The sequence below is a fragment of the Sinocyclocheilus rhinocerous genome, unplaced genomic scaffold, assembly GCF_001515625.1.
Source record: "Sinocyclocheilus rhinocerous isolate Xijiao unplaced genomic scaffold, SAMN03320098_v1.1 scaffold72, whole genome shotgun sequence".
Lineage (NCBI taxonomy): Eukaryota > Metazoa > Chordata > Actinopteri > Cypriniformes > Cyprinidae > Sinocyclocheilus > Sinocyclocheilus rhinocerous.
Genome location: NW_015628351.1, coordinates 5,019,637 through 5,035,720, shown reverse-complemented (window position 1 = coordinate 5,035,720; position 16,084 = coordinate 5,019,637). Strand labels below are relative to the sequence as shown.

At 35.5% G+C, this 16,084-nt stretch overlaps 1 protein-coding gene across 1 annotated transcript; it reads left to right on the top strand.

The window, feature by feature from the left end:
- Nucleotides 1-2,372: 2,372 nt before the first annotated feature.
- LOC107737690 (solute carrier family 17 member 9-like) lies at nucleotides 2,373-13,405 on the top strand. The gene is made up of 12 exons (XM_016549276.1): nucleotides 2,373-2,484; nucleotides 3,136-3,207; nucleotides 5,281-5,380; nucleotides 5,487-5,617; nucleotides 7,558-7,654; nucleotides 8,842-8,938; nucleotides 9,260-9,347; nucleotides 9,660-9,694; nucleotides 10,135-10,250; nucleotides 10,449-10,504; nucleotides 11,134-11,163; nucleotides 11,325-13,405. Exons 1-12 carry the CDS (start codon nucleotides 2,373-2,375, stop codon nucleotides 11,501-11,503), a joined length of 1,113 nt encoding a protein of 370 aa, XP_016404762.1. The 3' UTR covers nucleotides 11,504-13,405.
- The last annotated feature ends 2,679 nt before the right edge of the window (nucleotides 13,406-16,084 follow it).

The following is a 16,084-nucleotide window of genomic DNA, read 5'->3' as shown; positions in this document are numbered from 1 at the left end:
GGTAAACCAGGCGGTGCTGGACTATGAAAACAGGGAGTCGACACCAAAACTTGCCAAACTCCTCAAACTACTGCTGTGGGCTCAGAACGAGTTGGACCAGAAGAAAGTCAAGTACCCCAAAATGACAGATCTTAGCAAAGGCACCATCGAGGACCCCAAGTGAAAACGAACCGGCATCTCTATGTTTGCATTCTGCGGGGGAACAAAACGGACACTTTCCCTTTCCTTAACTATTTATACTCCGTGACTGACACTCAAACATCCTTTTATCAACCTTTTGTTTGTTTACTTGTTGCTTATCAGAGACTTTGCATTAAATGGGCTGTGGAACTGAGATTAAGATTTAAGGGTGACTCCTAGCCAAAATGGAAACACTTTTTATCGCAGATGGATTTCTGTGATTTTTGTTACCACAATGTTTGACTTGCTGAGCTGAATTGTTTGCATTTTAGCCATTTTGTTTTTGCAGAGGATTATTATCTATTTTGTCAGTGAATGTTCAGAAAGTCTACAAATATAGTTGAGGACTGAACCACACTATTTAGATTTAACTTTAACTGTTTGACTGTGTCCACTGATGTGAGGTACCTACGGCACAACAGTGGTGTCATCAAGGACAGTGGAATGATTGTACCAATGTGGAGAATGAGTTCTGTGTGCTTTCACAACTTTTATTTGCAGTGCACAAGTATACATTTTGTATGCGTGTTAAAGGGCCCTGTCAAAGAAAATCTGCCCTTTTTCGAGTACTAATGTTATTGCATTATAATGTTATAAAGTCATGTGACATTGTTTTCTACTGTACATTGTCATAGTATTACTGCTTACTTTTGTGATTTATAGATATTGCAGAGATCAAATTGTAAGCTTCTGAAGTCAGATGCTTTACATGGGTATTAAATATTCTTTTTTTAAATCCCCAAACTATTTGATTTTCAAAATTGCTGCTGTTGTTCAATGCTATGGCCAAATACTTATGCTGTGATGCCCAATTAAATGTTGAAGGCAGTGTTTTTAACCTAATCAAAATGGCAAATGAAAGCCCCGCTTTGGCTCTCTCATGACTGATTATGATAATTGTTTGCGGTTGGTAGGTAAAGACGCAAACCAGAAATTCAAATTCAAATGAGTCAGAATAAGAACATGTTATGGCAACTTGGAATTGTAAGACCCTGTAAAAGTCCATTTCTTGGGCAGTGCATGCTTGTCCAGGTGACATGTTATTAACTTAGACGTGACTATTATTTTCTCGTGTATAATGTAGCGAAATTCGATTACTGAACAAGTTGTTCTTTTGAATCGGTTCTTTTCAATTAATCAGATGATCCGGTTCACAAAGCGAGTCTGAAAGAGTCGTTCACTATTTAACTATTAATAATAATGACAATTTTCTTTATCAGACATGTCTGACTCATAATAAATAGATTAATAATTTGATTCAGCTGGAGTGAACCAAAGAGTTTACTGATGGAGTGAAAATAAATAGATTCGTATGACTGACATTTTATCAACATGCATACGAAGTTTAAAGAAAGTTAGTTAATTTAAAAGTACAAAACGTTTTCAGTCAATAAATGTAAATAAATTGTAATGTTTAAAGTAAAAGCAAATTATGTTTATGATCTAAAGTTTGTATGATGAGCTGAACCATGAGTGCAGCAAACTGAACTGGGACGCATGAATACACGTATAATAAACACCATTAAACCATAAAACTGCAAACTAAATCTTATTTGAACGTTTACAGTATTTAACACGCCGGACCACCCACACAGTGATGAAATTGACGTAAAATAATAAGGGAATCGTATTTGTGAGCCGTTTTTAAACGAATTGTTCAAAAGAATCAACTCGCGGACACGAGTCGGACTTCACATCACTACATCGGTTTGTCGGTAATAACTTCAACACCTTTAGTGGTGCTGCGTCTGCTAAACCTGTTCTTTAAAATATCTGCATACGGTTCTCAATTTCACATTCAGGTATTTTGCCCAAAGCGAAACCATGCCTGAATTTCTACTTCCTGGTTTGAAGAGCCAGTGGCTGGAGGAACTGCGTGGCTGAAAAAAGAAACTGACACGTGGATCATCATCAACACTTTAGGAAACAGGAAAAAGCTGAAATTCCTCCCGCTGCGTTATAGCAGCTGTGAAAGCCGAAAGTCCGCTCATTACGGCCAGTCGTCGGAGCGCAATGAAGGAGGAAGATATGTTATAAAGAGATGCTTCCGCGGAGAAACTGGAATAGAAACATATTTTTTTCATTGCTTTGCTTTTTTGCCTGTCACGCTCGCACAGACTGACCCGAGAGGATACCAGAGCGGATAGTCACAAACGGATATATTTGGCGTTGAATGGCAATTCTACAAAAACATGGAAAGAACTCCTGTCCAGATTTGGCCAGTATTAAGGAAAACCCCGCAGATAATATTGGACAAGCTGGATCACAGAAGAAGTGGGCAGAGTCGAGTCAGAACTGGACAAGGTGAGACCACCTCACCAAACCTTCCTCTAAATAATGTTTATTAATCGAATACAAATTAAGGTAATACAAATAAATACATTATTATGATAATAAAGTCTATTAATACATTATAAAAATAAAAGTATATAAATATTATGTACATAAATTCACTTTATTCAAGGACACCCAATCACCGTTTCAAGTTTAAATTTATTTTGGCAGCAAATTGTGAATGGTCAAAATGATTTTAATATTTTCATGTCAGTTTTTCAAATATATAGGCTAGTTATATCTCTATTTTTCCAGTTATTTAGTTTTGAAACATTTTATAACAAACTTTGTGAACTGTTTCATTCAAAAAGCGAAAATTAATAAGCATGTATTACACATTAAGTTAATTATACATATATTATACATACAATCTATGAGTGCTCAGTCACCATTTGTTCTACACCAGAGGATTGAAATAAACTTTGTACTATTTAGGTCATCTTCTTTTCAAACTAAGTGCATCAGCATTAGTCAATGCATCTGAAGCAAATTAACCTAGATAGGTACCTGCCAGTTAGAAATGTAATTTATGTGCTTTGGCTTGTAATAACTTCTCATATGAATCTTGTTTGGTGTAAAGATTGGAGGGTTGTATTTGTCTATCTGCAGGCCAGTAGCGAGGATATGGACGGTGGTGCTACCAGCCCATCGTCTCCATGACCATCTCCCGCTTCCTCATGGGCCTGCTGCAGGGTGAGCGATCGCACCCTCACAAAATCAGCTGAACTTCACACAACTGTGCTTTTATGCTTTCCAACTGTACTGATTGTTTACTTTCTAAGATCTAATGATACTGAATTTGCAATACTAGTTTAAGCTTGGAGAAAGTTACAAAACAGTATTCAGCTGTTCTCAGTGTTTTTCGAAATGGGGCTGTAGTTTGCTGGAAACTGCAGAAAAGTGCGGTTTGGGGAATCTTGTTTCATAAATCATTGCTTCCAGATTGCTGGCAAATTGCTAAATGTTCCCTCCTGCAAACTGTGACCCTTTTTTTATGAGAATAGGTCATTTGCTGTGGAGCAGAGCATAATTGTTCTGTGGTTGGCAAAGCGTTGAAATCTAGCCACTATCATGCTCTGCCTTGCGAGTTAATTATACTGTATGTCATTGTACTGCTGTTGTATTCTCTTAAAACTAGTGAAAGGGGTCTGTAAAAAGACAAGGGCCTGCTATAAAATATGCTATTTCTATAAAGGGTTTGACTTTGATTTCTTTGCCAGCGTAGATGGTGCCACAGTAGTGTTGGGCGATATGGTCATTTTTCAAATCGTCATATCGTCAGCCCGTGAGATCGACGATACACGATATTATAGTGCATGGGGGGGGGAAGAGAGAGACTCTCTGTACTTGTCATAGCATAACTATTTGGTGTTTTAAAAGCGCGCAGGTGCATGAGAGTGAGCCTATGGAAGCACCAATAATCGAAAAAAATATACGTATACGTACATACTGATAAAATATCATATTAAATATAAAAATATCGTATTTAAAACCGCTAGTTCATATATAGTCGGACACAACTGTCATACCGCACTTCCTGTGACAAATTTGCCGCATCGGCGCACGGAAGTTATCAGTCTAAATGTTCTGCAAAATCAGTCAACGGTGAAAATCAATAGTAGATTTCATTTAAAGACCAGCACTCCGGACCGTGCGCCCGAGCCCAACGCACCGCCACAGAAACAAGAATGAGATGCTTTCTAACATAACTGTGGCAATAAACTCAGTTAGTGAGGGCTTGGTTAAAATATTGCACATATATAGGCCGGTCAGATTACTTGTTAAAGTGCAATGAAATACCTTATATCCAGGGCCGTCCTTTGGGCGGTGCAACTGGTGCGGTCGTAATATTACAATACGATAGTACTTACACATTACAATACACAATCTCTACAGTACAGGATAAAAAAACAACGTGAATATTTGTAATGTGCGAGGATGGCCAAAATATAATTTAACTTCTAAAAATAAATATTAATTAATTTACATTTACATTTAGTCATTTAGCAGACGCTTTTGCTTCTACTAAATACTGAGCATTTTTCAGTTTTTCTTTTTTAATAAATCTGCAAAGATGTCAACAATTCTGTGTTTTTCTGTATGGATGGGGTGCTGTGTGTACATTAATGAGGAAAAAAAATTAACTTAAATGATTTTAGCAAATGGCTGCAATATAACAAAGAGTGAAAAATTTAAGGGGGTCTGAATACTTTCCGTACCCACTGTATATATATTATACACACACATACACACACACACCCACAAAGAAAAACTAGTAGATAGAATAGAAAAAATAGAAAGCTGCTAGTTTTTTTTATATAAAAAAAGAAGATAAATAGATAAAGTAGAATTAAAATAGAATAGAAAGTGCTAGAGTTAGAGGGTCAAATAAAGATGGAACAGATGTGTTTTTAGTCGTTTCTTGAAGATGGCTAAGGACTCAGCTGCTCGGATTGAGTTGGGCAGGTCATTCCACTAGGAATGACAATTTGCAATTTATTTATTTTTAAGGAAATAAATGTTTACTTAAAAATAAATATTTAAGAAAATAATTATATTAATAATTATAAATAAAAAATAATTAATTATTTAATGGTTACTACTACAACATATTTTACTTAGTGTTTTTTTTTTAACAAGGTGGTATAAATTTATAACATTGACTGTTTGTGTGTTATTAGTCATAATATGAAAACCGTAATAATCCACTAATGGCTATGCACTAAAAGAGTGTTTGTTTTCTTTCTGTTATCCTGTGGCGCTCAGGTGTTCACTACCCATCTCTGGCCAGTCTGTGCTCTCAGAAGGTTGTGGAGAGTGAGAGGGGCTTCCTCATTAGCACCGTAGGAAGCGGCTCATACCTGGGGTTAGTGTCGGATCTCTGACTGTGTCTGCTTTCTCTGTTACATTTAGAAATGTAACGGATGTCTTTCAGATTGAGTTTGTGTAACTGTGTGTATGTGTGTGTGTAGGACTCTGGTGATAGGAGGCGTAGGCTCTCTGATGCTGGACTTGTATGGCTGGGAGAGTGTGTTCTACGTCTCTGGGCTTCTGTCTGTGTTGTGGGCGTACTGCATGTGGAAGTATCTGCTCAAAGGAGAAGGTATGTCCAGAATATCCACCTTATTTTTCCCGTAAGAGCGGTCGCGGCCATTTGTAAAATGAATATGTCTGGCTTCTGGTGTCATCCACTTCCAGCTATTTTTAGCTGTACAAAACAGCTCGTTTTGCTGCTTGATATTGCAAATTGGTGTGTCTTACCATATTATTTTAATGTATTATCTTAATTATGAACACACTGCTTTAGTGCAAACAGTTTTACTGTTTACTGCACGTTGTTATTCTTTTGGTTATTTCCCTATGGTGGCTAATGAACTGGAAGTCTTGCACATTCACCGAAAACGGCTTACTTCCGCGTTCTGGATAGAATCACAATCATTCGTGAGCTTGGCACCTTATAATTTGATTTTGATTCTGAGAATCATGGTACAATTCCTAAATGATTCTCAATGCGTTTTTCATGTAGTAGATACATATTTTGGCAGTTTAATGTGTTTTGTGGCCATATACACTGACATTCAAAGGTTTGGGGTCAGGATGATTTTTTTCCTTAATGTTTTTGAAAGTAGTCTCTTATGTGCTGCATTTATTTGATCAAAAATACAGTATTTATATATATATATATTCAGTGGTGGCCAAAATTATTAGTACACTAGTATTTTCACCAGCTAAAGAAATGTTTTAAAATGGTTTTAAGTCAAAATTTTAAGTTAAATCTTTTGCTGTAGTGTGTCATTAGGAAATATCAGTTTACATTTCCAAACATTAATTTTGCCATTAATTGTAATAATCCAGTGAGATTTTTGTTTGCACAAGGAGTCTGACAACAGCCAGTGCTGCACACAGAGATCTGATCTGATCATCATCCAGTCTGTCTGGAATGACATGAAGAAACAGAACAACCTGAGACGGACTAGATCCAGAAGAACTGTGGCAACGTCTCCAAGACGCTTCAAGAAACCTACCTGCAAAGCTCCAGTACTGTTAAAAGTTGTAGGCACTTGACTTGTGTAAAAATGCTGTGAATATCAATCAACTATCAATTAACTAAATTAAATCAACATTTGGTGTGACCATCCTTTGCGTTTAAAGCAGCTTTGCAGGTAGGTCTCTTGAAGCATCTTGGAGACATTGCCACAGTTCTTCTGGATTTAGTCTGTCTCAGTTTGTTGCGTTTTATGTTATGAAACAGAAAACGGCTCTTTTAAATTGTAATCAGATTTCACGATATTAGTGTTTTTACTGTATTTTTGATCAAATAAATGCAGCCCCGGTGCACAAAACATTAAGAAAAAATCTTACTGACCCCAAACCTTTGAATGTCTGTGTCCATGGCCACAAAACACATTAAACTGCCAAAAATATGTATCTACTACATTGAGAATCATGTATATATATATATAGCAGCCATTACTCCAAATAATTCTAATATGCTGATTTGATGCTCAAGAAACATTTGTAATTATTACCTATGTTCAAAACAGCTGTGCTGTTTAATATAATATAAATAATATATATATAAACATATTGACAAATATATATAAAACATTATAAATGTTATTACTGTCACTTCTAGTCAGTTGAATGTATCCTTGCTGAATAAAAGTATTAATTTCTTTAAATGAATCTTACTGACCCCAAACTTTTGATGGTGTTGTCCTTTGTAAAAATTCCACATCGTAGACATTCTAAAATATGCAAAATATTTTTTGCCATGATTGCCTAATCAAAATCAAGTATTCTAGAGAGCTGTGTAATAAGCTAATGTCACAATTTAAGTTTCAATTACACTGTGTAAGCCATTTATTGTAGTTTGGCTAAAATGTGGGTAAATATTTCAGTGATAGTTAACAAGTATTTGAGGTGCAGTAGATGTGTATTTATACACTCCATGCAGAACAGAGACTGTAGCTGTGCTGTTATTCCTTCCTTAACAGGTGTTCAACTGTTTGTTTAAAAACTGATCGTGCTTGTGTTTGTCAGGTCCCATCATCACACTGGAGTCTCTGGGCAGCGCTGGGACCCAGTCCAAACTGTCCAAGAGAAACTGGCTGCGTCTCTTCAGACAGCCAGCTGTGTGGTGAGATTAGCACCTGAATACTGAGTGTGTGTGTGTGTGTGTGTGTGTGTAAGAGAGAGAGAGAGCATGGATGCTGAACAAAGGGTCTTTACTGAGCTCCCATAAAGGCCTGATTCACATCCGTTCCATGTCTGTCTATATATAGAGCACTCAGAAACGGTAACACAGTACTCTGTCCCGTCAGCTAAACATGAGTGTTTCTGACTGCACACATGACTTCAGGATGTTTTTTGTAACATTTTAGTTTAACAATTACATTATTGTATAAGGAAAAGTAGATGATAATTATAAAATTATTTTAAAATGCTGCTTATGCTTGAGTGTGCTTTAGAGGGAGTGCTCTAGCAGTAACTGTTGTTACTAATGTTGTTATTGTAGCAGTAGAGTGCTGCAGTGATGATGTACTTTTGTAGGCCAGCCCAGAAATTCGCATCACTCTGATTCCCTTGACAAAAACCCAATAGGATTTTTCCATTGGCTTTTGGATTATTGCAGGCAATAAGCTCTGTGACCAACAAATGTTTTTGATCCTTATACATTTTGTTCATCATGATAACCTTTACAAATGAACACCACTGATGAATTCTGAAGCCTAAATACAGTCACCAGAAGTAAAAAGCTAAATGTCAGCTATAAACAAACTACACTAAGGTCACGTGACTTCAACGCTACCATCGCTAAGCTTCTGACAACTCTTTCAGTCGTTCTGTAAAAAGCACACAAGACTGCCGACTCATGAATAGATAAGTTTTTTTTGCATTCTTAAATTACCCACTTTCAGTTTTAAAAATTTTAAATAACTATTGTTTTATTAATTATATAATATAAAATCCTGTACATTGACACTGGTGTGGATCCAGCATCATGCAAATAATGCAAAAAATTTTTGATTACTGATGCCATTGTTGAAATGTGCTATTAGTCTTGATTGGTTTATTCAACAAGCAAAAGTCTCTAGATATGGGGGTTTCCCCATTCTAATTTTTCCCAAATTTTAGTATTTGGTCAGGTGATCGCACTATGGCGGCACCCATATGAGATGACCTTATCTCCATTAAAGAGATGTAAAATAAAACCACTTTTATTAGCCTACTAATATGACTAGTGTCTTCATCTACATAATTATAAACATGCTGTGTTGGTGACATTGATTTCAAATGCATTCTAAACGCTCGTCTGAATTTCAGCGCCGTTATTATTACACACTTGTGCACCGCTAGCACCTTCTTCACACTACTGTCATGGCTGCCAACGTTTTTCAAGGACACCTTCCCTGATGCCAAGGTAAACTGAACTACGCTCTTTCAACAGCGTGTGAGAACACGATCTGTGTCAAAGCAAAAAAATATCAGTCTGTATACTATGATTTATCTCCTTCTATGTGAGAAAAACAGCCTCCAGTAATTAATTTCTGTGAAGGAGAGAGAGCAGGTCATGTTAGTATGATGCTGTTGTGGTTGAACTCCAACAGGGGGCTCCACATCGCATCACATCACATCAGAGTGTGTGTTAAATTCCTATTCGCAAAAGTGTATATCACATGCATTGGACTCGCCTATTGTTCATTGCCTGTTCCTGTGTATGTCTGCATGCGTGTTTCCTCAGGGTTGGGTGTTTAACGTGATCCCATGGTTTGTGGCCATCCCTTCTTCCCTGTTTAGTGGCTGCCTTTCAGACCATCTAATCAGGCAGGGTACGAAACCGCACATACTACACAAATACACTCGCCGTTTCTTGTTCAAAGATATGAGTTTGTATGTTCCTCATGTTCATGTCTTTTTGGTAGACAATTAGAAAGGCAATGAAATATTCCCTGTTCCTTAGTGTAATCTCTGTAATCATTGTTCTGTCGTGACTTTGCTCTTTCCCACCAATGTTACGAGTCTGTTTGAGTTTTACGGTGTTGTAAATGTCAAGTCTACATGATTGCAATTGACTTCTAAAACTGTTAAATGGTCCTCAGCTGCCACACTAATACTCTCGCTCCTTTCTTTGTCTTTTAAAGGTTTTGATACTGCGTCAGTTAGAAAACTCATGCAGGTATGTTTGAAATATACACTCTCTTATGTGCACCAAGGCTGCATTAATTTGATCAAAAATACAGTTGCGCTTTGGAATATTACAATATTATATTAGAATTTATTCATTCATTGCAAAGCTAAATTTTCAGCATCATTACTCCAGTCTTCAGTGTCACATGATCCTTCAGAAATCATTCTAATATGCTGATTTGCTTGCTCAAGAAATATTTATTATTATCAACAACGGTTGTGCTGCTTAAAAGTTTTGTAGAAACTGTGATATATTTTCCGGATTCTTTTAGAAAGTCCAAAACAGCAGCATTTATTTGAAATGGAAATCTTTTGTAACAATAAATGTCTTTACTGTCACTTGTAATCTATTTAATGCATCCTTGCTGTATAAAAGTATTAATTTCTTTAAAAAACTGTAAATATATTATGTATTATTGTGTTTTTCAGTTCTTCTCTATGGGCGTCTCCAGTGTGTTTACTCTGTTCCTGTGTGGGACCACTGCCTTCCCCACAGCTGTGGCTTTGGTGTCTGCTACTATGGGCCTCACCACATTCAGCCACAGGTAACGTCACTCACTGCTTACTCGTGCATTGAAAAAACAAAACAAAAACAAACAAACAGTAGATTGTTGCATGTAGCATGGTGCTAGGTGCAAGGTCATGGCTTGATTTCCAGGTCATGCAAGCTCTGATAAGATGTATGTAAAAGTGTCTGCCAAATGCATGAATGTAAATGTGACAATGTAATTGTCTCTCTCTAGTGGGGTTTCGGTGAATGTTCAGGATCTCGCTCCATCCTGTGCGGGGGCTCTGTTTGGTATGTAGCATACTCTCTACTTTAACCCAAACTGCGATTGCACACTTAAGGCTAACTATATTAGCTTTTACACCAGTGGACAATAACATTATGTTTATTAAAAGTGCATGCATCAGTAGGAAGGTTTTTTTTGATTGGCTGTCAATGGCTTTAATTGTTCATCAGCTGAAAAAAAAGCTCTGAAAGTGATTGTAGCCAGGGTTTTATTAGTATCATTAATACTTTTTATAGTTTTTATTAATATTTTGAAGTAGTTTTTATATTTTCTGTTTTAATTTTAATTTTAGTTTTTTAAATTCGATTTAGTCATTTTTTTGTGTTTTTGACTTTTTATTAGTTTTTGTTTATATATTTTTTATTCTATTTTTTTGTCAGTACTTAAACTTTTTTTCTAAGTTTCATTATTTCTTTTTAATTTTATTTTCAAGTCACCAAATACACAAAATAATGATCTTTAAAAAAGCATCATATGACCCCTTTAATTTTTTAATAGTTTTAGTTAACACAAAATTTTTCAAACTTTGTAGTTATTGTTAGAATTATCATTTTTGGTGTGCATAGATTTATTGTAATTTTACAATGAGCAATATGACTGTCTTTTCTAAATCTGTAATTTTTTTTTCTTTCAGGAGTAATGAATACCTGTGGAGCATTTACAGGTAAGAATAGTATAAAACATTGATATTTTATAAATGTAAATTTGATATTAATAATTTCAAATGAAATAAGCACTCAATCTCAGTTTTTAAGAGGATTGCCAGTGTGCTGTATGTGTTAATGCTGTTGTGTGTGTGTGTGTGTGTGTGTGTGTGTTTGTTAGGGGTCATCATGGTGTATTTCTCTGGGTATCTGATCGAGGCCACTGGCTCCTGGGCGTCAGTTTTTGGGCTCATCACTGTAGTGAACCTGCTGGGTTTAGGAACTTTTTTAAGCTTCGCAGAAGCTCGCAGAGTGGACATAGATCTAGCGAAGGGCCGTTACCACAGCATCCACATCTGAGAGCACAGATGACGGGAGCAGAGCAGCAGAAATGACAGACTCTGACAGAAACCTTTCTGAAGAGGGACGTACTCGGCAGTCACTGGTTTCTTCATTATGGTTCTTCAAAGACTGTTTGGCTTTTCTTTGGCTGAAGAGAATTTAGGAGAAGCTGTAGCATATCTGTTAAAGATCACTAGGAGCCACAGTATGAAGTGTGTTACTGAATATTTTGCATTCATTCATTTCTATTTCACCCTGTAGCACTTGCGTTGGTTTATGGTAGCAGTTGCTTTAATATCATCATTACTGCGACCAAAGCAGTTCAAAAACCTGCAATACACCGTCCATTTAATCAGATGAAGACCAAAAGCTAGAGTTCGAGAGTCTGATTATTGGCAGTGTTTATTAAATTATTATTAATACCATTTGTTATGGCATTGCATGACATTTTAAAATACCTCGTCTCAGACATCTCAGCTGTTTTTCACACTCCGAGTGTGATAGAGATTATAGTTTGTTACTGCAGAATTGGAGTTTGTCCCAGTTTGAAGAGCGTTACTGTCATTAGATGAAACATGTGCTAGGTCATCTTGTCATTGGCTGATCCTTTAAAGCATTTTCTTCGTCTCAGCTGTCTGCTGTTGAGAATGGTTTCTGATCTTTAAAGGATGCTTTTGTTTCAAACTGCTAGTTTGCTTTTGTCTTTGATTGATTTAATCATTAGAGACCTCTCGGTTGGTCATTTGCTTGGATCAAGATGTTGCACAATGAAATGAATGTATTATGGTGATAAGCTTTATTATGTAGACACAAGACCCTGAACATTATATCTAACTCGTAATTATTTGATCAAAAATATTTCAATTCAATTCATGCAACTTGATTATTTAACCTGTAAGTGTATAATGTACCATAAATCAAAATCTAAAGCATATTTCTGGTCACAAAAGTGCTGTAAATCTTCTATTTCTCAGCTGTCGCTGCTTTGAGGAGTAAAATAAAATGTTACTGCTTAGTTACGTTAAAGAAACTGAAGGAAAAGCAAGGCCTAGGAAGGCTTAGCTGCGCTTTAATGGTTCTTATGTCAGTGTGCATTAAAACAGGCAACACATTTCTGCTGTTATTGCAGGCCTATTGCTAGGGAAGATCATGGCAGATTTGCAAAGAAACAAAAAAAGACTTGAATTATTATATAACACTGTTCTCTGCATGGAACTCAAGGAAATTGTATTTTTTCCAGTACATTAGTACATAAAATCATAAGAAATATGTTCACAAAGGTTATTTGTGTATACATAGATTAGATATCACTGTGTGTAATATATGCAGTAGACAATATTTCAGAATACTTTTATATTTGATTTATATCTGATTTAGAGATTAGATTGAAAATGCTTATATGATCTTTGCTTTCTTAATTCATATTGTATTTTTTTCTGGATTCTGACCTGTCGTGTGTTCTTGTTTTGACTGATGCAGCTTTATAGAAATGCCATCTCTCATAAATATTGTTCCGTTCTATTTAATGCTGTTTAATTTGATCTTTAAAGTGTTATTGGTTTACAATAGACTGTTCTGCATAACTGGATTATGATTGTGGGGTTTGTTCCATTATCACAGCTGACAATAACTTGCATTAGTGTAGCGAAGAAGAAATTTTGCATATTTATTATGCTTGCGTCATTCCTTATAATTATTTCACTCAAGACTAGTAAACACGATAGATGATCTGTGAATTAATGCAGTGTCATAGCATCCTGAATTGAGGATGAATGATGTTTCACAGAAAACTGAATCAATACATATTGTGATCTTATTTTCAAGACAAATGTCCCATTAAAAAGAAATGTAAACAATGTAAATGTAGTATTCTGTATTTGTAAGCATATTTTGCTGAAATATAAAACTATATTTTAATCAAGCGGAAAATGTTTTGTGTTTTAATTTACACCTCCAACAGAGTGAGCCAACAGATGATGTGTTTATGTGCACATGTGTGTAAACAATTGTTTACAATGTTACATACTCCTGCCATTTTTTTTTTTACATTTTAATTTCAGTTTTACCCTTGTCCCAAATGTTTTAAAATGTGAAAATCCATAGTTGTTTTGTTTTGTGTATTTATTTATTTAACTATGATAATTACAACAAAGAGCAAGTCATCATTAAATCACTTTTTAATATTGTCTGAAATGTTTTAGAATAATTTTTAAGTAAGTTATGACTGTTATTTAGTTGTGCCATAAATTCCACAATGACTAGCTAAACTATTGGCAAACACAAAAAGGTATCATACTTGTTTACCAAGAAGACAACAGTGTCAGTTAAGAGCTTGAGAGGAAATCTGAGATAAAAATAAAGAAAATCAAGGTAAATAATGGAAGCCCATTTTAGCTACATAAGAAAATATCATACTTAAGTAAATCATAATTATGACATTAAAAAGTAGGCCTATAGAAATTGAGGTAGTCAAAATTGTTTTACTGAAAACCGAACCAATCCATATTGCTTGTAAAACAATCTAAATTATGTATTCTGTATTTGTAAGTGTATTTTGCTGAAATATAAAAGTATGTTTTCAAGGGAAATGTGTTTACCACACCTTCTTCAGAGTGATCCAAGACATATTGAAGTTGCACTGAGAGCCAGACCACCAGGGGGCAGCAGAGTCCAGAAAATAGTGTGGCGTAGTAGGCCTATCTCACTTAAAGGTTTACAGTCAGCTAACTGTGTCTGGCACAGAGATTTAAATGCTGAAAAGAGGCCTTTTATGCGCGTAATTGAAAGTGCGAGGGTGGGCATATGTGTGCGTTTAACTGGAGTGTCATGGCTAGCACCTCCCGACTGTTTGTAGCATCATTACACCTCAGTTTCCAGTCTGGAAACTTCACCAACTGCATCCAACCATCAACTTTCACACAGCCTCTTTAGTATACTTCAGTTCTGATCATCTACATATATTAACAGACACTTTCACGGAGCTCATTATTCCGAGCAGCCAAAATGTATGCCTGCAAGTAGCCTGTATTGGAAAGCCTAGTGCGCTAATGAATCTTGTAGAGCCATATTGCGGCAAATAGTCGTTCACACTGTTGTCGTAATTCCAGAGCTATATCAGCATGGATGGACATGCAGGTCTTCCTCTGCTTCTGTCGCAGATATATGGGATGGCACCATATGGCAGGTCGCTGCGTGCCATGCTGGTGAGTTGGCAATGTGTGCGTGTGCCAGGCATCCGTCACCCCTCTCACGGGACTCTCTCAGGTTACCATAGAGACAGATGGCGATGCCGCTTACCGTGGCGGTGGGATTTGGGGTGAGATCAGGGGCCTGGGGCAAAGTGGGCGACACTGTGTCACACTTGAAGATGAGAGGTGCTCCATGCGGCTCCAGGAAGGATCTGTAGGTTTAAGAGAACAGATATTTAGATTTCATGTTAGGTTTATTTTATTTGGTAATAGTTTATCTAATATATCTACAAGTTCTCAGTACAAAATACTGTATTTGTGGAACGTGCCATTCAGTAATTCAGGTCACCGAATGTTTAGTAACGAAAAGAGCATTTAGTTACTGTCGCACCAGTATTCATTGGGTATTTCCTCACTTTGAAGCACATATTTGTGTAAAAGACTGTAGTACTCTGAGAGTACTGCAGAGAACAATGTCCCCAGGCTCTCAGAGTCTGATCCGGTTAATGTCCAGATCATTTGAGTGATGGGTGACAACATCCAGATCTCTGCTGATGTGTGGATGCATGTTTGTTTGTGTGTGTGTGCGTATGTGCAGACAATAGTTCACAGTGTTGCATTCTCCTGCCATTTTACAGATTAAATTTTATTGTTTTATCCTTGTCACACAATGAAAATCCATAGTACAAATATTATTACAAAATAAATAAATGAATAATAAATAAATTAATGAATGAATGAACGAACAAACTAGGATTATCAGAACTATTTAAATTAAAAATGTATTGTCTGAAATTGATTTGTTTTAATTTTACACAAATTATGATAATTGTGTCATCATTTCCACAATTATTAGCTAATTTGACATTTTGATATATGTGAGAAAAATCAAGGTAAATATATGGAAGCCTATTTCAAGAAGAAAAAAAATCATGCTTGGATAAATTGCAATTATGAGATTAAAAAGTCATGATTATGATTATGAAAAGTTGGAAGTATGAGATACTAAGAGGTTAAAAACTGAAATGATGACAAGTCAAATTTGTCAAAAACAATTAATAAAAAATTTAAATTATGAGATTTTAAAAAATCACAATTATGACAAAGACGAAAATTATGAGATCAAATTATGACAAACAGTAAAAATTCTGACAAAAAACTATTGACAAAAGGTTCAAATTAAAATATTAGAAATATTATATATAATATTTAAATAATTATATTTAAATACTTATAACATATTCAAATAATATAAAAGATTATAAATATTTAAATAATTATATTTAAATATGTAATAATTAAAATATTATATATATATATATATATATATATAAACCATACATTATTTGAGATCTGTTGGAAAAGATATAGAGTGATTAAAATGGTCATCGTGTTCAGAAAAAAAGACTGA

Excerpts from the sequence above, each read along its gene's own strand:
- LOC107737690 (XM_016549276.1), top strand. The coding sequence starts at position 2,373 with ATGGAAAGAACTCCTGTCCAGATTTGGCCAGTATTAAGGAAAACCCCG. Across the intron at positions 8,939-9,259 it reads ACACCTTCCCTGATGCCAAG|GGTTGGGTGTTTAACGTGAT; the intron begins GTAAACTGAACT and ends GTGTTTCCTCAG. Across the intron at positions 9,695-10,134 it reads CAGTTAGAAAACTCATGCAG|TTCTTCTCTATGGGCGTCTC; the intron begins GTATGTTTGAAA and ends TGTGTTTTTCAG.